This window comes from Hibiscus syriacus, unplaced genomic scaffold, assembly GCF_006381635.1.
Source record: "Hibiscus syriacus cultivar Baekdansim isolate YM2019G1 unplaced genomic scaffold, ASM638163v2 tig00110893_pilon, whole genome shotgun sequence".
Classification (NCBI taxonomy): domain Eukaryota; kingdom Viridiplantae; phylum Streptophyta; class Magnoliopsida; order Malvales; family Malvaceae; genus Hibiscus; species Hibiscus syriacus.
The window spans coordinates 6,920,657-6,947,269 of NW_024062901.1; the positions used below are offsets into that span (position 1 = coordinate 6,920,657).

Here is a 26,613-nt window from a genome sequence, read left to right on the forward strand (position 1 = left end):
TGATATGTTCTTTGTTAGGGAGATGGTTGCTGCTAGCAAACTTTCTGTTCAGGAGGTTCCTGCTTTTGAGCAGGTTGTTAATGTCTTAACTAAACCATTGTTTGCTCCTATGTTTCTTAAACATAGATAATTGTTGCTTGTTTCTCAAATTCAAGACAAGACTTTGCTTTCGAGGGTTGAGGAATGAGTCGAATAAGTTGGTGTTTTAAACAAGGTGGTGTGTTGAAGGATGTTGTTAGTGGGAGAGTTTGCAGTAGGGGGAATGTTGGTGCATGGCCTCGTATGTGTTGAACATATATTGGTGTTTTAAACAAGGTGGTGTGTTGAAGGATGTTGTAAGTGGGAGAGTTTGCAATAGGGGGAATGTTGGTGCATGGCCTCGCATGTGTTGAAAAGTGTTGAAGAAAGTTAGCAGTAAAGTTTATAGTAGGGGGAATGTTGGTGTATACGATCTGGAATAAACTACTTGCTTAGTTGGCTTCTTACGGTTAGGTTGTTAAGAGTTGGTTAAGTTGGTTATAAGCTGTTAAAGCTTCTAGAGATGTTCTTATGAATTGTATAAATACACCTCTCTATGATTGAGAGAGATATGTTAATGAAATGAATGAAGTTTAGTAATCTGGTTTCCTCCTTGCTTCTTTCTTGCTTTCTTAGTTTTGTTTCTTTACAGTGATTGTTAATCACTATAGTAAAACTATAACAATCCCTGTCTAGTTGCCTAAGTGAATAAATACAGAAGAAGAAAATACAAGCTTTCGCAATTCTTGGAACTGCATGCAATGTTTCAACAATCGGAGAATATATGAACACATAGGTTTAATGGTAGTGGACAATATTTTACTTATTTATTTTACATGAATGGCGCAGGGCAGCTCGACTCCTCCATTATCTTAGCTAGGTTTTCAAGTTTTCTATTTTTGAAAAGCTATCTATTTACAGAAATTTTGGACCACCTTATTGTTTTTTATTGTAATTTAATGGTTGGTAGGGGAAATTAATTATGGTAGATAGTAACGTTTGTTTAATTAATTAAACCACTTCATAATAATATGATTAAAATCACTGATACTGAATGAAATATAAATTTTGTGAAGATTTAGATTTAAAATTCATATTATATGTATAGATTATGTTGTTCGAATCTATATTAAAATACTTTTGATGAAAATAACTCATCAAAAAATATCTTTATTCAGATCAAATAGCATTAAATCCAATATAACAAAAGAAAAAATATAGTACATCAAAATAATAATACAACTAATAATAATTATATATATATATTATACGTTTAGAGACCTATATTAGTTTTCCCACGGTTCTCTCCCTAGTTATGGTTAAAACTTTAACCATAATTACACATTTAGTTAGATTAATTCAGGGTAAAGTACACAAATGGGCCATCGCTATAAGACGTTTTGTTGAGTCCATTAACTATTAAAAGTTATAAAAGAATCCTCCAACTATAGGATATTATTTTGTTGTGTCCCTTGACTATTAAATGTTATAAAATGGTCAGCTAACTATTCATATGTTCCAAACTCGTCGTTTTCTATTAAAAAAATTAACGAAAGTTTGAGCTGGACGTTAACATGTTGATTGTGATATAATAAAATATGATTTCAAAATATCAAACAACTATCATATCCTAGTCAACAGGTTGACATCCAACTTATATTGTCATCAATTTTTTAACAGAAAATGACGAATTTAAAATATATGAATAGTTGGGGAACCATTTTATAACTTTTAATAGTCAAGGGACTCGCGAAAGCAATGTCCTACAGTCGAGAGACCATTTTATAACTTTTAATAGTTAAAGAACTCAATAAAATAATACCCTATGATTCAGGACCATTTGTGTAATTTATCCATTATTTAATTAATGAAGTGCATGAAATGGATGGTGGGGACGTTCTTATCCGATCGGGAAAAATGATGAGGCATTTCAAATACTTCACTTGAGAATATATTTGTTGAAAGGAAAGAAATATTTAAGCTTCTGAATTTTTCACTTCTGTAATTCAAAATAACATAAATTTAATTATATATGTCACAACCGATCATTCGGAGGAAAAGTTGACTAATTGTGACGAAGGAGATTTAAAAAAAAAAGATTTTTATGAAATATTAAGAGTTGTCATCAATCATTTTTAAGGTATGAATGAAACACCTAAAATCATGTAATTTTAATAAAACAATTTATTTTATAAAAAAATACAAAGTTTTGGTTTATGAAATCAGAAATCAGGTTCCAGAGTCAATTACACGTGGGGAAGGATTAGTACCCTACAGTGCCAAAAAATTGATACCTAGTCGATTACCTTATATCAAAAATTGGAAAATTTGAGTTTGAAGTTTTATTTAATTTAAAAATCATTATGTATTCAAATTTTGGAAAATGATACCAGTTTACCAAGACCAATAACGACCATCCTCGGACAATTATGTGAAAGCTTCGTTATTGATCTGTATAAGCAAACATTGTCTTGAAGTTTAAGAAACCATGATGTAGGGTTTTTTTTAAAGATGTTAATTCAAGCAAAGGACACACTATTAGTTCCTGGATAAATGAAAATTGCCTTATTATTTTAAAAAGTCAAATGCAATCAAACAACCACTTATGAACCTAATTATGCTAAGTGGGTTAATTAAGGCTTTCTCTAACCTAGAATGTCAAGTTATGAAATTTAAAGAACCTAGAGGATTAAACCTAAAAATATAGGCTTTAATATTAATCCTAATTTATTTTAACCAATTATTTAGTCAAATAATCAACGTGAACCCTTGGGCATTTAATGCAAGGGCCAAATTGAATATTCTCTAAATTAAGAGACTAAGTAAAATTAATGGCTAAAATGGAGGATCTAGTTAATAACCTAATTAATTTTAACCAATTATTGAATCAAATACTCGATTTTAACCCTCGGGCATTTAATGCGAGGACCAAATCAAATATCCCTAAATTAAAAAGTTTAGGGACTAAAGTGTGAAAAATTTTAAATCTAAGGAATAAATTCTAAATGTAAATTAAAGTGGAATGAAAGTAAAGGATCATCCCTAAAATCTAATCAATTAAGAAAGGATTAAAATTAAAGGAAAATAAATCGGAAGCAATGAAATTAAATAAAAGAAAGTAACCAAACATGTATTTAAAAAAAAAAATCTAGATGTAATGTAACAAAATTAAAATTACATGTTACTAATTAGTGATTTCATAACAAAAATTTAATAAACTAAATTAGTATTAGGGTTATTAATAGTACAATTAATATAGGGACCAAAATGAAATTAGGATATACATTAGGGACCTAATGTAAATAAAATATCATATATAATATATCTTCAATAGGAATGGCAACGGGGCGGGCTTTGCTCGCCCAGTCCCCGAACCCGAAATGAATTCACGCCCCGACCCCAACTCGATCCCTGATAGATTTTTTATCGGGGTATCCCGTCGGGGATTTTTTTTGTCCCGTCCCCGAACCTGACCCGAAATATTATACCTGAACCCGAAAATATTATATATATAATTAATATAAAATATATAAAATATTATATATATAATTAATATAAAATATTATATATATATAATCGGGGCGGGGCAGGAATACCTTGCCCCGTCCCCGAACTTGACCCGAAAAAACCTCCGATACCCGATTCGAACTTGACCGAATTTTGAGTTTTCTCGTCGGGTTCGGATCATTCTGCAATCCCTAATCTTCAATGAAACCTCATTTTAAATGGTTGTAAGTATTTTCTAAATCCATTTTCTTAGTACCTATGTACAGACTCTTAGTGAATATGCCAATTTAACAGCCTTCTCAATACCTCAGATTCTACCTAACAAAAGAGCATGTCGCTGACCTATGTAAAGACTCTTAGTTTTATGATACTAAAATAATCTACTGCTTTAATGTGACCGTTGATTGTTTAAAAGTAATTATTGCCCTAATTTGATTAATAAATTTTTTTAACATTTAAGGTAAAAAAAATTACTTAAAACATTAATGTTTTTAATATTTTCGTAAAGTGCCCAATAATAATAAAATCGAAAGAAAAAAATATAGTTTAGGTAGTGTTTTACCAAATATGTTAATAAAACCGATAAATCACCCAATAATAATAAAATCAATAAAAATAATAATGTTTTAAATAATTTTTTACTTGAAATGTTAAAAAATAATAACAAAATCAATAACATAATTCATTAACTGTATATTAAGATTACCGCGTGATATATATATATTTTTTAAAGAGGTATCCAATAGTCAATTTAGATCAAAAGGGATGCAGAGTTGAGACACGTCAACAAACCACGCTTGAATAAAGGGGTCCCACTCTACAACCACAAAGCCCAGGGCTTTTGTACCGAGTTTAGCCACACCTGCACCTATGTCTGAACCAGCCCACACCGTGGGACATGATCTTAGTTAGGTTAAAAGTTGAGATGCGAAGCTAGTCAAGTCTTTAGTCGAGGACCAACTAAATATCCCACACCAGTTACGAACAGTACAACCGTAACATTTTATATACGAAAACCAGCAACCTTTGCTTTTCCCTTCAGATACATCCGATAAAATTGGAACGATACAGAAGATTAGCATGGCACCAGCGCAAGGATGACACGCACAAATCTAGAAATTGTCCCAATTTCCCCCCTAATCTCTGGCTCCATCTCTTTCCGTGTTTTATGTGTTTTTTCTTCTTCTTGGTTTGGTGACCGGTTCCATGGGTATTGCTCACATCGGATTACAATCTGGGCTTCGGCTTTCTTAGGTCTCCTGAACAAAGAGTATTTCGAGATTCATTATTTAGGGATTTGGTTTAGTTTGTGATGCGAATTTGCTGAATTAGCTTCTGGGTTCTTCATTGTAAGTTTCATGTCGCTTCTGGGTTTATGAATGCTGCTATTGAGTCTTGTGTAGAAATTGGGTTTATCTTTTATATTCCAAACCCTAACTATTTCATTCAATAAATGCTGTGGAATTGGAGAATGTGAAATTGACCGGAATTTGTTTATTTAACCCAACTGAAGTACCAAATGCTGCAGGACGAATTGCAATTGCCTTTGAGGAATGAATTTGAATTGAAAGTTCCAAATTCACCTGCAGTGACATGCTAAAAGAGGTTAGAATGATCAAGATTTCATGTATCGGTCTTGCAAATCCAGACCCTAATGATTGTCTGTTTGTCACTTTGAATCCGTTTGTCGCTTCGAAGAAATTCGCGGTGTGACCTGAACTAATTCAGCTTCAGCCTTTAGTTCGAATCAACCAAACATCCTGCATCTATATGAATCAGAACAATGAAACCTTTCATTATAGAAACCAGCATTCAGCATATATTAGTATGGTGGAAAATTTGAGAAGTGGTTCACACGGTTTTTCTTCTGATTTTCCGTTTTTGCAGGTCGGTCTCCGTCGCTGTTTTCTTTGAATTTTAATGCTTAGCTCGGCGTTCAACTTCATGGAATTTTCTCACTTAATATTTCAACTCAGAGTCTTCTTCTTCCAGGTTCGGTTTGATTTATCATCTTAAATCTTATCCGTTGTACGAGTGTGAAGTGTGGAGCTGTATGAATTCAGAGTACTGAGTACTATGCTTTGTGTATGAATTGGTCTTTCTATCCCATTCTATATCTGGTCATAACAAATTTGTGTTAAGAAAGTTATGAATCGATATTACCTTGTAATTACATCATGAAGAAAAATTCATGAATAAGTTTTAATAGGGAAAGATCAAAGATTGTTTTAATACGTTAATTATGGTAAGATATGTGATACGCAATTGAAATGTAAAGTATGTGATTGAATACATTAATTATGCATTCGTTTTTTTAACTATCAATATCCGATTTATTGATCGATTAATCTAAATCAAATAAGTTTTAATAGGGATGAATTCGAATTGAAAGGTCAAGACTCACTGGCAGTTCACTGCTAAAAGAGGATCATAATGTTGCAATAATTTGACTAAAATAGACCGAGAACTAAATGAACTTGTTAAATTAGAGGATGATCGTTTATTTTGTCTAATTTTAAAATGAATAAACTTTTAATACGAAATAAGAATCAAACTTAACTTCAAATAAATTGGGTCTTAAGGAATGTTTAAATCGAAGAATATGTTCTAAGAATTGATTTTTTTTTAATTTTAAACTTCGAAAAGACCTTAAAGTAATGGGCAAAGTACACAAATGATCCTTGATTATAGGGTATTATTTTATTAAGTCACTAGACTATTAAAAGTTATAAAATGGTTAATGTTGTTTTGTTAAGTCCTTCGACTATTAAAAGTTACAAAATGATCACTTGACTATTTATTATGTTTTAAACTCATCATTTTTCGTTAAAAAAATTGACGGTTGTGTAAGTTGAATGTTACACGACGACTAAAATATTATAGTCATCTGAGATTTTGGATCAAATTTTATTATATCATAGTCAGTGGATTAACGTTCAGCTCATAATATCATCAATTTTTTTAACGGAAAATGATGAGTTTAGAATATAATGAATAGTCAGGTGACCATTTTGTAACATTTGATAGTCAAGGGATTCAACAAAGCACCACTCTATAATTAGAGGATCATTTTATAATTTTTAATAGTTAAATGATTTAATAAAATAATATCATATAATCGAGAGACTATTTGTGTACTTTACTCTAAAGTAATTTGACCCCAAAAAATTAAAAGAAATAAGACTTAATTTTCTGAATTTTAAAATCACGAGGGATCTAAAAAGTTATTTGACCAAGCTTACTACTAGTAGCAGCATAATTTATTTTTGAGAAAATCACCTCAGTGACCAAAAATGCCTTATAATATACGATTTTAACCAACTTTTTTTGGATTTGCCAAAATGACCAACAAAATCGCAACGCGAAATAAAAATCGCAACGCGATCCCCAGAATCGCAAATCAGTTTCCAAAATCGCAACGCGATTCTTGAAAATCGCAATGCGATAGTACAAATTCGCATTGCGATTTTCCAGAATCGCAACGCGGATATGAAAATCGCAATGCGAACACATAAATCGCAACGCGTATCCGTAAATCGCAACGTGTATCCGTAAATCGCAACGCGTATCCGTAAATCGCAATGCGTATCCGTATATCGCAACGCGTATCCGTAAATCGCAACGCGATTTTTAAAGCGCCATTATAATCGCTACGCGTATTTTATTTTCAAATTACAAAAACGAATATTAAGACAAAATCCCGTAATCGCAACTCATAACCTAAAACCTAAAATCACAACTCAGTCCCATCTCCATCTCTCACTCTCTACGGCGAAATCCGTCCCCATCTCCGGCGAAATCCCTCACAACCATTCACGGTCAGAAATCCCTCACAATATTCAGAAATGGAAAATCAACCTCCGAGGGTTAGTTTTTTTAATTATTTTTATTTTGAAATTTTTGCATTATTGTAGGTTTTTCATATTGAAACTGATGATAAGTTTACTGGTCATTTCAATAATAGATTAACCATTTCACTTAGATTTCATTTCGCGTTACGATTCTCTCGTTGCGATTTTCATTTCGCGTTGCTATCTCTCGTTGCGATTTTCAAGTTAGTATTTGTCTTTGTCTTTGTTCTGTCTTTTGGTTGAAGTAATGCAATCCATTCAAGTTTCAATTTGCAGAAGAGTCGCAACGAGATAAATGAAAATCGCAACGTGAAAATGACTATCTGCAACGAGAAAAATGAAAATCGCAACGAGAGAATCGCAACGCGAAATAAAAATCGCAACGAGAGAATCGCAACGCGAAACCTAAATCGCATAGCGATTTTCATTTCGCGTTGCGATTCTCTCGTTGCGATTTTCATTTTGCGTTGCGATTCTCTCGTTGCGATTTTCATTTCTCTCGTTGCGACAGTCATTCTCTCGTTGCGATTTTCATTTCAACCAAAAGACAAAACAGTGTTGCAAATTTTAGTTTCAAGAATAAACTACTACTTTTTATGTTTATTGTTTTTGGTATATCTTCACAGTGTAGTTTTTGGTATATCTAACTTGGTATGTTTATTGTTTTTGTAGAAATTTTTTTCGGCTTCATTGACATTAAGGAATAAAGTTAGCCTAGCCACTACAATTGCTTCGAAGCTTTCACCTGCACAAAGACAATTGTTTGAGGAAACCTGCTTCGGGCCATGGCTGAGAGTACAGCATCCGGGTGGAGATGCTAATTTGACCCATTTGTGGCTTCAGACCATGACATCAAATCTACCCGACAGTATACAACGTGGTGAGGAAGAGATATGGTTTCATTTTCCACCAGCGTATACTTGTTTTGGGCAGAAGGAGTTCTGCTTAATCACTGGTCTATGATTCGGACACGATGATGTAGGCCGGTACACTCGTCATATCGCCCGCCCATCATGGTTATCCCGGGTTTTTCCGGATGAGTCAATGGAGAAGCCGAACCTACACGTCGACGACCTGAAGAAATTGTTTAATAAGAAAGCTGGTTTCACTCGGATGGATGACGTCGATGTTGTCCGAGTATGCCTTCTACTACTTGTGTATGCCGGCTTTTTAGGCAGAGAGGCCAGACAACCTATTCCTCGGGAGCTAATAATATTGGTAGAGGACCTGAATGCATGGAATCTGTTTCCGTGGGGTTCGTATATATGAAAAGCTACTTGGACTAAGTTGTCTACTGCCTTTGATGACCGCAAAAGTTTGCGTGGCGATGGGTCGAAATATACTTTGTCAGGCTTTGTTTGGGCCTTTAAGGTAAGAATTTCTATATAATGTTTCTAAAATTATAATTAATTATTTAACAATTACTAATTTTGTTATTATATTGTTTGTAGATTTGGATATTCGAGGCTTTCCCCAGCATGCGTACATATGCAATAAAACGTCAAATGATATTCCCAGGGCTATTTCCTGGAAGAGGAAAAATCTGTTGGATTGGGAAGACTTAATACCATATGCGACAATAAATAATGTAAGTTAACACAAATACTTTCATATAATATATAAACAAGTTATTAATAGTAGACGTTTAACTTTGTTTGAGTTTTTATATTGTTAGGAGGCCAACATTCCATTACAAAGACTGACACCCACGGAGGAAGAGCTTGCCACTGATTGGTGGCAAGCTAGTCAGAGTTTTTTTGATGGCACGGATGATGAGCAGCATCCACTTCCTCCAATTCGAGAGCCATCACCTCACCCAGAGCCATCACCCGATCGACCCGACTATACACCTCTAGAACGAGAGCCATCACCTATCCCGTCACATCATCGAGCCTCTTCTCCACCATCACCTCATGATAGGCGACCGGTAAAGAGGCCACGACATTTATCTCCTTGTTCTCCACCTCCACGGGATGAGTTACGTGATGAGGTCAATGCCTTGCGTGAGGAGATCGGTACTCTACGCGATAACGATGGTGCATGGCGTGTGGAGGTGTCAACTTTACGTGGTGAGGTTGCTGCTCTACGTGAGATGATAGTATCGTTGCAGAATGAGGTTCATACTCTACGCAACGAGGTAAGTTTAAGATTTTCCATATTTAACTTAATGATAAATTTACTCGTAATTTCACTTAGATTAGCCATTTCACTTAGATTGCTTAGTAAATTTATTCGGTTGCTGCCAATTCTGCTAAACTGTGTATTCTTTAACACTGTGAAATAGTATTTGTCTTTGTTTTGTCTTTTGGTTGAAAGTAAATTTGTTCGGTTGCTGCCAATTCTGCTAAACTGTGTATTCTTTAACACTGTGAAATAGTATTTGTCTTTGTTTTGTCTTTTGGTTGAAAGTAAATTTGTTCGGTTGCTGCCAATTCTGCTAAACTGTGTATTCTTTAACACTGTGAAATAGTATTTGTCTTTGTTTTGTCTTTTGGTTGAAAGTAAATTTGTTCGGTTGCTGCCAATTCTGCTAAACTAATACCCTGAAGTCAGTATTTGTCTTTGTTTTGTCTATTGGTTGAAGTAATGCAATCCATTCAAGTTTCAATTTGCAGAAGAAGAAATAGTTTACTTTCGCAACACGAAACTTAAAATCGCAACGAGAGAATCGCAACGCGAAATGAAAATCGCAACGACAGAATCGCAATGCGAAACCAAAATCGCAACGACAAAATCGCAACGCGAAACCAAAATCGCATTGCGATTTTCATTTCGCGTTGCGATTCTCTCGTTACGATTTTCATTTCGCATTGCGATTCTGTCGTTGCGATTTTCATTTCGCGTTGCGATTTTGGTTTCTCGTTGCGATTCTCATTTCGCGTTGCGATTTTAAGTTTCGTGTTGCGAAAGTAAACTATTTCTTCTTCTGCAAATTGAAACTTGAATGGATTGCATTACTTCAACCAATAGACAAAACAAAGACAAATACTAACTTCAGGGTATTAGTTTGAAACATATTTTTCTTTGTTATCTGATGCATTTTGTGAACTATGATAGAATAATGACTTGGGTGAATACAATGCAAGTTTGAAACATATTTGTCTTTGTTTTCACTGTTTAAATATCATGTCTGTTTATTTACTGATTTTTGTATTTAATTATTTAGCGGCCCGATAGAGTGGATGCTTTACGTCGGGTTATGCTTGCACGACGGAGTTCACGCATCAGACAGCGTATTATTAGGGGTGTTTCACTGACATATGCAAGCTCACCGATGAGCGGAGCCAGGGGTGTTTCACTGACATATGCAAGCTCACCGATGATATCTATTTGTTTCTTGATCGGTCTTGGTGGGGCGTATTATTAGGGGTCGAAGACAATGGCTATTTCGATGGGGGGTAAGTCTTATATTTTTCTTATATTTCAATTTGATTAATTTTTTTTTTAAATTTATGTAAGTCACTAATATATGTCTTTTTTTGTAAAACAGCATATCGATGCGTGGGTGACACGTCTTCTAATAATAAGAAAACTTAAGAAAAATAAAAATATACGATATACAATTATGCCGACGTCTTTTAACGCCGTTCACTTGAAGAATGCACGAGATGAATCATTTGATTTGGGCAATGGACAAGATAAACTTTATCCTGCATGGTGGGAGGTCGATAAGGTTAGTATTTATTTTAGATTGAGTTTAAAGGTTTTATGAAATAAGTGCGCAAATGAATGAATTATTACTTATGATTGCAGGTGTTTATCCCTGTTTTGGAACATAAACATTGGATTCTCGTCGAGCTTCAGCTCCCATCCCTTAAGATAATAATGTATGACAGCATGATAAATTACATATCATTGGCTGATTTAAGAGATATTATTAAGGGATGGAGCTCTCATTTGGCTAAATTCTTGGATGCGATCAATTATTGGACTCGTTCTGGAAACAAGAAGCCAAAGAAGCTCAATATTACAGTTATTAGAGACGAGACCGCGCCACAACAAACGGAAGGAGCCAGAGGAGATTGTGGTCCTCTCGTATGCTTGGCGTTGGAGCGTTTGACGACGGGAAGCACCAAGTATCTACCTCCCACCGATAGAGATAGAGCTGCAGTAGGCTTGTGGTTTCGACATTATATGGCTAAATCGATATATACGAGACGCTGCCTACCTGCATCCGCGTTATAAAAATGTCCATAAACAATTGGTAAGTTTATAGACTTTTGGTTTGAAAATGTTTGGTTAAGTACCTAGAATTCAATAATTTGCTGTTTGTAGGTTTTAGATGTGTAGAAAGTGTTGTTTGAGCAAATGTTTGGTTTCTGCAGGTTAATCTCAGAAGTGAACTGCGTGAAAATGATGTATGGCTGCAAAAGTTGATTCAATAGTTTAATTGATTGTTTTTTGATTGTTTAATTGATTTGTAAAAGTTGATTCAATAGTAGATGATTGGAAATAAGAATTATTGCTTATTTTTGATTGTTTAATTGATTTGTAAAAGATGATTTGTAAAAGTTGATTTGTGTAATTGATGCGAACATAATTCTTATTTGTGCTTGTTTAATTGATTGAAATGTAATGGTTGATTTTGTTGATTTCAATCTGCATTATGTTGAAGGCAAAAATGACTATCGCAATGCGAAATGAAAATCGCAATGCGAAATGAAAATCGCAACGAGAGAATCGCAATGCGAAATGAAAATCGCAATGCGGAAATGAAAATCGCAACGAGAGAATCGCAATGCGATTTTCATTTCGCATTGCGATTTTCATTTCTGCATTGCGATTCTCTCGTTGCGATTTTCATTTCGCATTGCGATTCTCTCGTTGCGATTTTCATTTCGCATTGCGATTTTCATTTCGCATTGCGATTCTCTCGTTGCGATTTTCATTTCGCATTGTGATTTTCATTTCCGCATTGCGATTCTCTCGTTGCGATTTTCATTTCGCATTGCGATTTTCATTTCGCATTGCGATTTTCATTTCCGCATTGCGATTTTCATGTTGGAATTTTCATTTCGCATTGCGATTCTCTCGTTGCGATTGTAATTTCTGTGTTGCGATAGTCAAATGCATGCCTAATAAGTGATAACAACTGAATAACAAGAGTTGGTTAAGTCAAAATGGTTGGCCTGAGTCATTAATTCAACTGAAAATGTTAAAAGTTCACACATAAAATCCACATAATACAACGTTTGCATTTAAAAATCACCTAAGTTAACAGTCCCAAAAGGTGAAGCCAATTGTGATTGGGATTTTAAAGATGATTGCCTTTTGCTTGACACCATATGAGCTTTGGATTTTGATGAGGATCCATATTTTGGTAGAGGAAAAGATGATTTTGATGGCACTGGTGATCCACATGTCAACCTTGTATGACCACTTTCCTTGCACCGACTACATGTCGATCTCTTCTTCTCTTCACCCTTAGACGGTATACGATCGTGACTTTTTGGTCGGCCAGGTAGCCTTCTGTCCATGGCTGGTGGCAAAACTGTTTGTAAGTCATCTGGTATGTCCCACTCAGAAGGATGTGGAATAGGGTAGACAATCTCGGCATAAGTCTGTCGATAAACTTCTGTAGTGTAGCAATCCATAGCGTATGCGCTTGAATCATCTTGGTTTAAATGAAGAGCAACTTTTATAACATGGCCACACGGATAACCAGATGTTTGCCATTTCATACAACTACACGTCTTTGCATTCAGATCGACTAGCCCATTTAAGTTATTATCCAGTACTTGAAACAAAGTGTTTGAACATGGTTCAACTCTCCATGACGTTGACTTCACAACACGTTTCGTTATCTTTTTTTCAGTCCATGGTGTAACACGATGTTCCAATGTTCCTGTAAATTTAAATAAACAATACTTAGTAAAATATAAATATGATAAGTTACGAATTCAAAGAAATAATACCTGCATGGTTTCTTTTCTTGTAGTACCACTGTTGAATAGAGGCTCGAAAAAACTCCATTAACATAGTAATGGGTAATTTCCGGGAATGACGACTTAGAGCGTTGATTGATTCTGCACTATTAGACGTCATGAAACCATATCTTGCTCCAAGTTGATGTACTCTTGACCATCTTTCAAACCCGACATCTTCTAGTGTTTGAGCACACTGAGGCAAAACACGTCTTAAACAATTTATATGCTTATTGAAATCTACTTCCCGATAAGCTTTTACAGCCTTCCAGTATGTCCATTTGTGCTTTTTTATACCAGCAGACCTTGATTTTAGATTTCTATACAAATGAACACCACAAAGTCCATGAAAAGCATCTGGGAAACACCTTCTAACAGCGTTGTCAATTGAGTTTGCCCTATCGGATATGATTGTCAGATTGCTAATAGGACCTATACAATCCCTAAGATGCCCCATAAACCATGTCCATGAATCAGAGGTTTCAGATTTGCCAACCCCGTAAGCTATTGGCAATATCCCATTGTTAGCATCCATGGCTACTGCTAATAAGTTTACTCCAAGGTATCGACCTTTCAAATGTGCTCCGTCAACTATAATAACTGGGCGCATGCAAGTAATAAACGAACGAATCTACAAAATAATATACACAAGAAATATAATCATTTAAATGTGAAATGCATGTAACTAACAAAAATGAGTCAACAAAATTATATTGATTTACTAACCGTAGCACCAATGGCGATAAACAGCAACTCAAAGTGTCCATCTCTATCTGTTTTGATATGAGTTACCAACCCAGGATTTTTCAGCTTTAAATTGTGACAATAAGCCGGCAGTTGGGCAAACGATGCTTCTGGCGACCCCCTCAACAATTCCAAGGCATAACATTTGGCTCTCCAAGCTTGAGAATATGATATACTAATCTTGAACCGAGCATTCATGTCAGTCATAATTTCATGTCCCCGATATACCCTGCCATTCAAAAACATTAACTCAGCCAGAAAACCACCCAACACCTTTTTGTTTGCCTGTCTATGGTGAGGAAAAACTTGGGTTCTTGAACATGTATGTTTATCAATAAAAGTCCTAACTTGAAACATTTCGCAATCTTTTATTCTCTTTGCAATCATACGCCACGTACAGTTTTTGTCAATCATACACCTTGTTTCGAAACGATCTTTGCTTGATTTGTTAACTTTTAGTTGATAGCCATCTTCCACACATTTCGTATACAAAGCTATCTTCAAGTCTTCCTTTGTATCAAAACAATCATCTTTCTTGATACGAATAACTTTTGTGTAACAATCAACTGCTTTCTTTACCAACTCTTCTTCCGGTATCTGAAGTAATTCTGGCATATTCCAGTTATACGCCCGTGGCATTTTCTTTTCTTCGGGGACTTTTCTTCTTTTTTTCTTCTTCAGGATTATATGAATTACAGAATGGATGTTCAACATGTTCATTCACAGTCGTAACTTCCTCCTCATTATCATCAACAATACATTCTTCGGCAACGGCTGTTTCATCATCAAAATTCGGGTATTGACCAATATCAAAATCATTACACGCAGGGTCTGTTTCTTCTTCTGAAACATCATCAAAATCCGTGTATTGACCAATATCAAAGTCCGGATATTGACCAAGACCAAATTTCGAATACTGACTAGTACTCACAATTTTTTCTGTTGGCTCATCATCGTCTAACTGGTCAATACGAAAACCGGAATTTGGTGCTGAAAGTTGATTGGGATTTGGATTAGAGAAAGGTTGTGGGTTTTGAGAAAAACTTAGTTGATTACTACCCGCTACTGACCCAACAATACTACTTCTAGGTTCAACAACATACAATGTAACATCATCTTGTGAAACACTAATGTAAGCAATGAATCGTTCAACATCTTCATTGTCGGTTAACAAATAAACTTTACCATTTCTCTGATAAGATAGCCTAAATCCACTTAGGGGCTCTAAATTCAATTTATTTGAAACACGTAGCATTAGAGTTTCATAAGTTAACTTTTGTAAAGACAATTTTAGTTGAAGATTCATGGGTAAAGGCATATATTGTAAAACACCATGAACATTATCTCATGACCCTCCAAAACACAAATCTATCCAAACATGATCAACATTAGATGATTTCATGGTTGTAAATTAATTTACTAAACAGACGAGCTGCGAAACTAAAACCTGTTGCCGGATTGGGAAGGATGTCGTTGGATATAGGAACGGATGTCGTCAGAGAGAGTGATAGATGGAGATGGAATGAGTTGCGATTTAGGGATTTAGTTTATGATTTGCTGCTGTTGCGTAGTTATATACCCAAAATTTCAGTGTTGTGATTTACAGATTCTCGTTGCGATTTACGGATTATCGTTGCGATTTACAGATTCTCGTTGCGATTTACGGATTATCGTTGCGATTTACGGATACGCGTTGCGATATATGGATACGCATTGCGATTTACGGATACGCGTTGCTATTTACGGATACACGTTGCGGTTTACGGATACGCGTTGCGATTTATGTGTTCGCGTTGCGATTTTCATATTCGCGTTGCGATTCTTGAAAATCGCAATGCGAATTTGTACTATCGCATTGCGATTTTCAAGAATCGCGTTGCGATTTTGGAAACTGATTTGCGATTCTGGGGATCGCGTTGCGATTTTTATTTCGCGTTGCGATTTTGTTGGTCATTTTGGCAAATCCAAAAAAAATTGATTAAAATCGTATATTATAAAGCATTTTTGGTCAGGTGATTTTCTCTTTATTTTTATTGAATGCTGGATACGTTTCTTGCAATGGCATAAATATCGTTTGTCACCATCAAAAACCGGTGACAACTTTATGTCTTTTTCATGAATATCGGCTTTTTGTTTTTTTATAGCATAATTTAAAGTCTTAATGGCAAGTGACCATATGCGGAAGAAGGTCTCAGCTGCATCTGCCAGAGCTCATACCAGGCTTAAAACACCCAAATCCATTTCATTTCCAGGTTGGGGTCTTTAATTCCCTCTTGTTTCTTTCTAATTCATCCAGCTTTTTAGATCAACTCGTTGTTCCAGAGTATTACGGGTAAATCTCTAAAAATTCGTTACTTATTGTGTACTTAAGAAGCTTCCTATTTTGAGTTGTTTCTGATTCTTCCTCTTGCTTGAATTCTTTCTGATATGACGATGGATGTATGGTTTTTTTTATATAATAATCGGTATTCGATTTATTAATGGATTAATCCGGGTCGGAAATATGGTTTTTCTTCTCCCTTTGCAGCAATGATTGCACCTATTGCTGTAGCTTTGACTGTAGGTCTTCTGGGATGGGCTTACCAGGCATTAAAGCCACCCCCTCCAAGGATTTGTGGCTCAGCAGATGGGCCACCTGTAACTTCTCCCAGAATTAAGCTTGATGATGGAAGGCACTTGGCTTACAGGGAAGCTGGAGTTCCCAGGGAAGAGGCCAAGTACAAAATTGTTGTCATTCATGGCTTTGACAGCTCCAAAGATCTGAATTTGCCCACATCTCAAGTATGAACTTTTGATTTTTTTTTTTTTTTTTGCATTTTTTTCATAGCTTATCATATCTTGTTCTGAACTTGTCCGTGGTGTTTTCAGCAACTGCTAAAACAGTAATACTTGAGAGTTGCTAATTTAATGAAAGAGAATAAGTGAGACTCCTTCCTTTTCTTCAATGGAATATCCCTTCTTTGGTGGACCATAACTGGTCAATTACTCGTTATATTGTTTTCAAAGACTTCTTGATTTTAGTTGTCATCTTCAACAAAGCTGAAGTTTTTTGTTTGAAAAGAAGATACTCTGAATATGACAAAATGTTTGGTTTTCAGGAACTTATAGAGGAACTGAGGATCTATTTCCTCTTCTTTGACAGAGCGGGTTACGGAGACAGTGATCCGAATCCATCGCGCTCGGTGAAGAGCGAAGCATATGATGTTCAGGAACTAGCTGATAAGTTGCAGATTGGCTCCAAGTTCTATGTGATTGGGATCTCGATGGGAGCATACCCTGTTTACAGTTGCTTAAAATACATACCTCAAAGGCATGCTCCTCAACTTGTTCATGCATGCATTATAAGCTTCTATGTTTCTTTTCCTTTTAACATTGTAAAATTGTTGTTTTCTAATTCTACAAAAATGAAAGAAGTTACTTTGGCAATGGCTCTTCTCTTATTTACAGGTTGGCAGGAGCTTCGCTTGTTGTTCCATTTGTCAACTATTGGTGGCCTCGTCTTCCTGCAAATTTATTGAAAGAGGGATTCAGTAGGTTGCTTGCACAAGACCAATGGTCATTCCGAGTTGCTCATTATACCCCTTGGTTGTTCTACTGGTGGATGTCCCAGAAATGGTTCCCTTCATTAAGCATGTTGGCCGGAAACTTGACGATTTTCAGCCCAAGTGATTTAGAGGTCTTGAAGAAGTGGTCCGAGGCTCCAAGCGTTGGTCAGGTTGTTATGTTCTTATAACTCGATTTATTGAAACATATGACTATTGTGATTCGTAATGTCACCGAGCATACAATGCAGACCTTAGATTTTCCATATGCTACTTCCTTGGATATTTCATTCCACTATTGAATACATAAGTCATTTAAGTTGCACAGCAAGTATCTGCAACATATGTTGATTAGCTGTCTGTCTGTCTGCAGGAGAAGATTCGGCAGCAAGGTGTTTACGAATCTCTGCATCGTGACATTATGGTCAGTTATGGAAAATGGGAATTCGATCCGTCCGATCTCGTTAATCCTTTTCCTAACAATGAGGGCTCGGTCCATATTTGGCAAGGTTATGAAGACAAAATCATTCCATTTCAGGTAAGTCGTTATATCTCCGAAAAACTTCCTTGGATTCGTTATCATGAGGTTCCTGATGCCGGGCACTTTCTGATTTTCGAGAGAAAAAACTGTGAAGTGGTTATACATGAACTTATGAAGATGTGAGATCCCAGTATTTGTGCATATATTATTTAGTGATATGTTCTATGTTTTGCATGAGTGTTTTATGGGACCAAGTTGAGATCGTTCATTTATGAAATGCATGATGCTCTTGCAGAAATTTAGTGAAAGAAGCAATATATATATGTGTGTATTTTACACTGAAACCGATAGTGTGTCTGTCCTATAAACTTGTTCTTTGCTGAATATTTTACCTTTTGAACAAATGTTTATGCTTCAAAATCATGTTGATTTTGTCATTTCCAAAGGGTCACGTTAGGGCCACCAGAGCGATCCACCGTAAAAATCTTGGAAAATTTTAAACTTTTATTAAAACATGTAAACTTATAAAATGATTTATGATTATAAAATAAAATTTATCAGTATTCAGAAAATAAAACAGATTTTCAAATTCAAGTATAAAACAAAATACAATCTACATGCTCCCTGATCACATGTATCATATTCTGCAAGCAATGCCGGAAAAACTCCCTTACTGATGTCGATAGATGTATTGATACAATTCTTTTAACCTGAAAAGGTAACAGAGTGAGCTTTGGGAAGCTCAGTAATATAGAACTACCAGATGATGTTACAGGACATGCAGATGACATATAATCGTATGTTTCCTAATTGGTTCAGACATTTAAAGATTTTTATGCTGAGCGGAGATCCTACGGATATTTCAGGTAGAACAGACAGTAAACTTTCAGTTCATATGAAAATATTTTGGATGTCTAGGTTCAGGAGATTAGAATAGATTGTCTAGTGTGTTCCCACAAAAACCAGTGAAAATATATAGATCTTTTTAAAATCATAGTAGTCTCTTCAACCAAAAGCCAATGCAGTTCCCCAGAACTATATAATCTAAGGGAGTATCTTGGGGCCTGCGAGCCTACCCAAGAAAATTCTCAGGGCCACGGAGGCTTACCCAAGAAAATCTCAGTGTCGCAAAGCCTACTCAAGGGTCGCTTTAGGTTCGTAAGGAATTATCAGTCGGTGCAGAGCCTATAAAAGGAATTAATCGCAATGACAGAACCTGTCAGAGTCTTCATACCAGATCCCAGAGTATCCAAAATAAAACATTTTCATTCAATAAACAGAAATCAGAAATCAGAACAAAATTCAGATCAGATATCATAACAGAATCCATATCAGATATCATAATATAATCCGTATCAGATATCATAATAGAATGTGGATCAGAAATCATAACAGAAATCAGATAAAACATTCATGTGATTAGGGAACACTAGAGTTTCCGGATATGATTCGGAGATACAAGATAATCTTATCAGACAGAAAAACACCGATCTTCAATATACTGACAAAATGTCATAAGTTAGAATCAATATCGGAAGAGTTCATTAGTTGATGGAATCATCAGTTATTCATAATGTGATTTATTAGTATCATATAGTATTCAGACGTTTTTTGAAGGCACTAAGTAATTAGAAGGGTATTCAGAATCCTTTGCATCTGAGTTACTGATGTCTTTAGATATGATTAGAGTGATTTGAGCTAATAAGGGAGAACGAATATTCAAGACATTTACCACCTGTGTCGATCGATCGAATTATCGAACAACTCGAGCTAAATAACTCCCTGAACTAATGCCTGTCGAATGATCAATTCATTGTCCTTCTAGGGTATTTACTCTTTAATACCAATAATATTTGTCCATAGATCATCTTTAGAATCATCGCTGAATATATCTTAAGAAGATGAACATATATTCCATAGGTCTTTATTTCATTACCATGTTTCAACGGTATCAGGAAATGCCGACTCACTTGATTTATGGTTCATAACCCATAGGGATGATATATCATGTAAGTTCATCAGAGTTTTCAGACTTATCCAAATCATTTACTTAATCCTCAATCATTGAGGTTGTTAAGTTCATTTATTAGTCAAGTATATCCTGGTCACTTCGAAGTTTTCAGAGTAATTCGGTCGTTTCAACGATTCATATACATACAATACTTTCATTCAGTTTATTCAGTTCATTTTAGAGCTGTGGGTAATAGAAATTCCAGGGTTTAGAGGTATTTTAGGCCATTTTACACTTTAGGGGTATTTTGTCATTTTACACTTTAGGGGTATTTTTATAATTCCAATATAGATTCGGAATTTAATTCGATGATTCCAAGGTTCCCGTGAATCAAGGTATGAGTTCTCAGGTCATCTCTATTATCATAGTCATCTATATTTCGTTTTACTCTTGAAGGGTATTATTGTAATTTTATTCAATTCCGACAGTGGCATTACTTCGATAAATTATGCTTGAAAGTATTTCAATTCCATTAAAGATCAGAGTACTTTGCTCATTTGCTCATTAGAGACTAATTTCACAACTAAAGAAAGTTTTGGCCCTTTTTCAATACAAGAGCATTTTCGTAATTTATCCATAGTGCTCCTTTCGGTAATTTCATATCCAAATATTTCCTACATTTAATACTTAATGAGATTAGTCAGAAATTACACTTTCTGAGATAGATTGATTCACTGATTTATTCATTGAACTGAGATTTGTTTCCGAGTATATTAATTTCTTTTTCGAGGCGTTAGAGTCTTATACAGTGTTCCGTCCTTAATCTAATTTTCGTATGAGTCCGAAGATAGTTAACTACCCTAACGGACCAATTATTCCAATCAAGCAATTATCATCTATCCATGAGTTTCGAAAAGCATACAAAAGATAGTAGAGTATTACCTCGTGTTGAGTTAATCGATTGACGGAATCGGCCAAGAGGGGGGTGAATTGACAATTAAAAATTTGGTGGAAGCTTTTGCAGAAAATTGAAAGTAATTGCACAGCGATTTAGAGTGATTCGACTTTTTCAACCAAAGTCTACGTCCACTACCTTAGCTATTCAAACTAATGATTTTCCACAAATTCATTAATTTGTCTTTCTTTTGAGGACAAAGAATAACCTTACAAACCCTCAAGAATTATACCCCAAATTCTTGAGAACACTCTCTCCTAAAGAGAACAATACAAATTTGCAAACTTACAAGGAAATCCTCACAAGGTAGATTGTTTGCACAATTCTAGAACAAAGAAAATAAGACTCAAGAATGAATACAATTGAGTACAAGTAGTGTTCTTGAAAGCAAAATGAATATTGAATGAAAAATAGGCTTGAAATGTTCAAACTTGAGGTTTGATGCTTTCTCTTTGTTTCTCTCTTGATTCTAGTTGCTTAATGTTTCTTGTTATTGATCAATGGCTTCTAAGCTTGTTTAAATACACCTTCAAATGATTCTGAACGTTGGGGATGATTAGTGGAGTTAATATAGCCGTTATTATGTGAAAACAATTAATAAAACTGGTTGGGAACGTCGATGCATCGGTGCATCAGTGTAAAATTCAAATATTTTGACCGTTGGAACACTTAGTGCATCAGTGCACCAAGTGTGCATCGATGCATTAAATGCATTCGATGTTTGAAAATAGTCTGAGTGCATCGGTGCATTGCTTGTGCATCGATGCATGAAATGCATTCGATGTTTTAATAAAACCCAAGTGCATCGATGCATAGAGAGTGCATTGATGCATGAAATGCATTCGATGTTCAATTTATTCAATGGTGCATCGATGCATGGATTGATGTATCGGTGCATGCCTTTGAAAAATTGATTTAAAGCTTGATTTTGGTTCAAAATACTTTGTGAAAATTGTTTCAAAAATAGTTTAAGTATAAATCACAATTTTACACATTTAGTAAGGATTGAAATTGATCTTGAAAGACTTGGAGTAATAATTTGATATCAAATTAATTAATTCGAATATAACTTAGAAAATCATTTGTAAAATCTTAAAATTCATTTAACTTAATTTGTTATATCGAAATATCAAAATGTTTTCAACAATTTCCCCTTTTTGATATAACAAAACACTTGGGTAATTTTAAGATTTATTTAAGAAAATTATTTTTGAAATCAAAATTATTATTACTCCCCCTTACTATAACACATCTCCCCCTTTTTGTTAAATCAAAAAGACTTTATAAAATGTTTTAAACAATAATTTTGAAAAACATAAGCCAATTGATTAATATAAAGCTTAAGCTGCTAAGATCACAATCAAAAGAGAGATTAGCCATTAGTTTCATAAATCAATATTCATGTGAAATGGTAAATTGGTCATATTTCAACTAAAAAGTAAATGATGCATATATTGAAACAAACCAAAATATATATGAAATAAAAGTTCAAATATCCATCAAACAAACATCCAACAATCAAAGAAAGACAATCCAAAATGTTTTAACAATTTAAATTCAAGTTCAAACCCAAAGACAATCAAAGCAAGATAAGTATATTCATCCATCGAAGGATCGGGATGAGGAGGAGGGTAACGAGCTCTCATCTCAAGCGTGAGTGCATCAAACGATCATTCATATCTTGTTGTCGAGCTCCCAAGGTAGAGAGCTGGGACTCAATAAATGTGAAGCGCGAATCCATGGACGCATACCGTAAATCAAATGTCTCCAAAAACGAACGAAAATATGGAGGCATTTGATCTTCTTGTGGAGCTGGTTCCGGTGCAGGCTCATCATCGGGTACGTGATCATCGATGTCTTGCATAAGCTGTTGAAATTCAGGATCATCGTTAGAAGCCGGAGCAGCAGCAGGAGGAGGAGCACGAGAGGAGTTATGAGCAGCTCGTGAGGAACTAGCTCCCTGAGTTAATTTACCGGGTTTAAAAACCCATTGACCGGTTACCTCGTCTTGTTTCCAATCTGCTTTCTTCAAGGAAGTAAGATTGATTTGGTTTTGGAGTGGGATAGGATTGTCGAGAGAGACATCTAGGCCAAGTTTGATAAAGAGGTTACTAAGAAGACATCCATAAACTAATGTTTCGACATGTTTTGAAGGAACAATGTTTATGACATCAACTAGTTGACTGAAGATAATGTGGGGTAGATTGATTTTGATTTTATTCTTGAGACAGTGCATCCTCCATAAATCCCTAATACGAAGAGTGGAGTACCTACCTCCGAATGGTCTAAACCACTAAGAAATCATCAGATGAAGAAAACGATCGTGATGAGATCGTAGAGTACTAACACTAGCGTTTGGAACAAATGGGTAATCTACAGTTTCATTCTCATTATATATCCCATCATCATTTAACCCAAAATGGAAAGCTATAGTTTCGGGGTCAATATTAATATATTGGCCTAAAAGATAAGATCTAATGGCTATAGTTCCACATTGAGTTTCGTTTTAAATACATACCGTATTAGAATAGAAAATGCGGACCAATTGGTGACAGACGATAGGTTTGAGCTGAAACAATTTATCAAACTTCCAAATTTTAAGAATCGGAAGGTATTCAAAGTTAATATCTATCATAGCTTGAAGAGAAGGAATACGCTCTTCCCGGATTCTATAAGTTTGAAAAGAATTTTTGTACCTAGAGTACAATTCGTCTCTATGACGCTCAGGCATGCTAAAACAAGATCCTAATAGAGATGTGGGTGGAGGAGGAACGAGATTAGGAGGTTGGCTTGAATGAGAATGATTCGACGAAGTTTTAGGGCGTTTAGGGTTTGACATGATTAAAGGAAATCGAAATAAGGAATATCACATGCAATTTGAAACACATGTATGCACAATTAATCCCAAAACTCAAATGAGTCCTCAATAATTCAAGGTTCTCTAAACCATATCCTAATGGGCATGTTTTGAAAACTATTTAAAAATAATATTTGATTATCATAATATAGTTTTCATGAAAACAAAACAATTAAATCAAAAATATTACTAATTTTCGAAATCATAATTTTTTTAAAATTTCGAAATTCAAAGAAAAATCTTGAAAAATTGTTTGTTTTTGACGAAATTGGTAGTAAAATCTAGTTTAGAACCAACAAACAATCAATGCCCGATATAATGTTCATCCTAGAACTAATCAAAACTAGTTCTAAAATCAAAAATCAATAAAATAGAGGTTTTTGAAATATTACCTTGAAAATTCGGATTCAGAGGGATGATGAGTTGTTTTGCACGATTTAATGATATAAGCAGGTTTTGAAGATGAAAAGCACGAAGAAACCGATGATTTTTCGATGATTTTGAGCAAGAGGAGGATTTAGAGTGAGAGAGGGACGAACGGTGGGATAGTTTTTAGTTTTAGGGTTTGAGAAAATGAAGAAAATGAGACATTTTAACCCAAAACCCGACGGATGCATCGATGCATGACCCTGTGCATCAATGCATATTCAAGGCGTGCATCAGCAAGATGAATCGATGCATGACCCTGTTCAATCAATCAAATTAATCTTTAAACAACATTTGAACATAAAATTAATTTTCACCAAATAACATAAACTCCCCCTAACTAATAGCATAGAATGCAATGAAAATTTATTATTATAAGCATTTTTTATTTATTATTAAAAGTGCTAAAATTATTTTAAACACTAAGTGAAGATAGGTTGGTTAAATCTAATTCTCTCCTAAGTGTCCAAAATCTTTCCTTGTCTAAAGGCTTTGTAAAAATATCCGCTAATTGATGCAAAGTATCAACGAATTCTAGAACTATATCTTCCTTAGTAACATGGTCTCTAATGAAATGATGTCTTATTTCAATATGCTTAGTTCTAGAGTATTGGATGGGATTTTTAGTGAGACAAATAGCACTAGTATTGTCACACTTGATAGGAATGGTATCTACTTCAATTCTATAATCCAAAAGTTATTGTTTCATCCATAAAACTTGTGCACAACAACTACCAGCTGAAATGTATTCGGCTTCAGTGGTAGATAATACAACACAATTTTGTTTATTTGAAAACCAAGAAATGAGCATATTTCCAAGGAATTGGCAAGTATCGGAGGTGCTTTTCCTATCTAATTTGCATCCTCCATAATCCGCATCAGAAAATACATGCAAGCTAAAGCTAGAGTCTCTATGATACCAAAGTCCTAAACTAGGAGTGTTCTTAAGGTATCTAAAGATTCTCTTAACAGCTAGTAAATATGATTTCTTAGGACATGATTGAAATCTAGCACATAAGTAAACACTAAACATAATGTCCGGTCTATTGCATTTAGATAAAGTAAAGATCCAATCATTGACCTATATAATTCAACATCTACACATTTACCTCCTTCATCTAAGTCAAGCTTTGTTGAAGAGCTCATTGGAGTGTCATGAGGCTTGCCATTTTTCAGTCCAAATTTCTTGAGCATATCTTTGACGTACTTAGCTTGATTGATGAAGATGACATCTTTTCTTTGCTTTATTTGGAGTCCCAAGAAAAATGAGAGCTCCCCCATCATGCTCATCTCGAATTCACTTTGCATTAGCTTAGAAAATTCTTGGCAAATAACATCATTAGTAGAACCAAATATTATATCATCAACATAAATTTGAACTACTACTAATTTTTTACCTTTATGCTTTAAAAAAAATATAGTGTCAACCTTCCTTTTTGAAAAACCTTTTTCAATTAAAAAGTTTGACAATCTTTCATACCAAGCTCTAGGAGCTTGTTTTAAACCATAAAGTGTTTTTGTCAATTTAAGAATATGATCCGGAAATTTTGAATCTTCAAAACCTGGAGGTTGTTCCACATACACTTATTCTTTTATAAAACCATTTAAAAATGCACTTTTAACATCCATTTGATATAATTTAAATTCATGAAAACATGCAAATGCTAATAACATTCTAATTGCTTCCATCCTAGCTACGGGAGCGTATGTTTCATCATAGTTTGTGCCCTCTTCTTGAGTATACCCTTGAGCAACAAGTCTAGCCTTGTTTCTCACAATATTACCACTTTCATCAAGCTTATTCCTAAATACCCATCTAGTACTTATAGAAGATTTATTACTAGGCCTTTCAACTAATGTCCATACTTTACTTCTCTCAAATTGATTTAATTCTTCTTGCATAGACATAATACAATGTTAATCTTTTAATGATTCTTTGATGTTCTTAAGCTCTATGCATGAAATAAATGTAACATAATTACAAATATTTCTAAGAGAGGATCTAGTTGTTATCCCTTTTGATGGATCACCTATAATCTCACCATCCTTGATATAGTTCTACTATCTTGGATAAGATACTTCACTTTCTTCAATGGTTGGATTCTCGAGAGGATCATGAGTTTCCTCATCTTTCGTCTATTCCTTTGATGATGATTCTCCAACGTCATGTCTAACGTCATTTTGCTTGTACAATACCTACATCATCATTAACACAAGAATCCTTTCTCGGAAGGAGATTATCATCGAAAACAACATGTATAGACTCTTCTACAACTAAAGTTCTTTTATTAAATACTCGATAAGCTTTAGAATTTAAAGAATAACCCAGAAAAATTCCTTCATCACTTTTAGCATCA

At 34.7% G+C, this 26,613-nt stretch overlaps 1 protein-coding gene and 1 non-coding gene across 3 annotated transcripts; both read left to right on the plus strand.

Moving 5' to 3' along the window:
- The first annotated feature begins 4,555 nt into the window (after positions 1-4,555).
- On the plus strand, positions 4,556-4,658 carry LOC120145778. The gene has a single exon (XR_005518153.1). It is a non-coding gene; the product is annotated as a U6 spliceosomal RNA (small nuclear RNA).
- Positions 4,659-16,229: 11,571 nt separating this feature from the next.
- Positions 16,230-23,172, plus strand: LOC120145200. 2 transcript variants are annotated; one of them, XM_039159094.1, is made up of 6 exons: positions 16,230-16,296; positions 16,572-16,825; positions 17,143-17,354; positions 17,492-17,759; positions 17,960-18,391; positions 23,163-23,172. In XM_039159094.1, the coding sequence occupies exons 2-5, from the start codon at positions 16,574-16,576 to the stop codon at positions 18,248-18,250; spliced, it is 1,023 nt and encodes a 340-aa protein (XP_039015025.1). In that variant the 5' UTR covers positions 16,230-16,296; positions 16,572-16,573; the 3' UTR covers positions 18,251-18,391; positions 23,163-23,172. The 2 variants fall into 2 exon arrangements, with proteins under 2 accessions (XP_039015025.1, XP_039015024.1); XM_039159093.1 differs by lacking the exon at positions 23,163-23,172 and having other exon boundaries at positions 16,235-16,376; positions 17,960-18,411.
- Positions 23,173-26,613: the final 3,441 nt, after the last annotated feature.

What these genes read in the sequence shown, in the direction of transcription:
- LOC120145200 (XM_039159094.1), top strand. Translation starts at nt 16,574, where the DNA reads ATGATTGCACCTATTGCTGTAGCTTTGACTGTAGGTCTTCTGGGATGG. An exon ending in TTAAAATACATACCTCAAAG is followed by an intron (nt 17,355 to 17,491) that starts GCATGCTCCTCA and finishes TCTTATTTACAG; the next exon opens with GTTGGCAGGAGCTTCGCTTG. An exon ending in AGGCTCCAAGCGTTGGTCAG is followed by an intron (nt 17,760 to 17,959) that starts GTTGTTATGTTC and finishes GTCTGTCTGCAG; the next exon opens with GAGAAGATTCGGCAGCAAGG.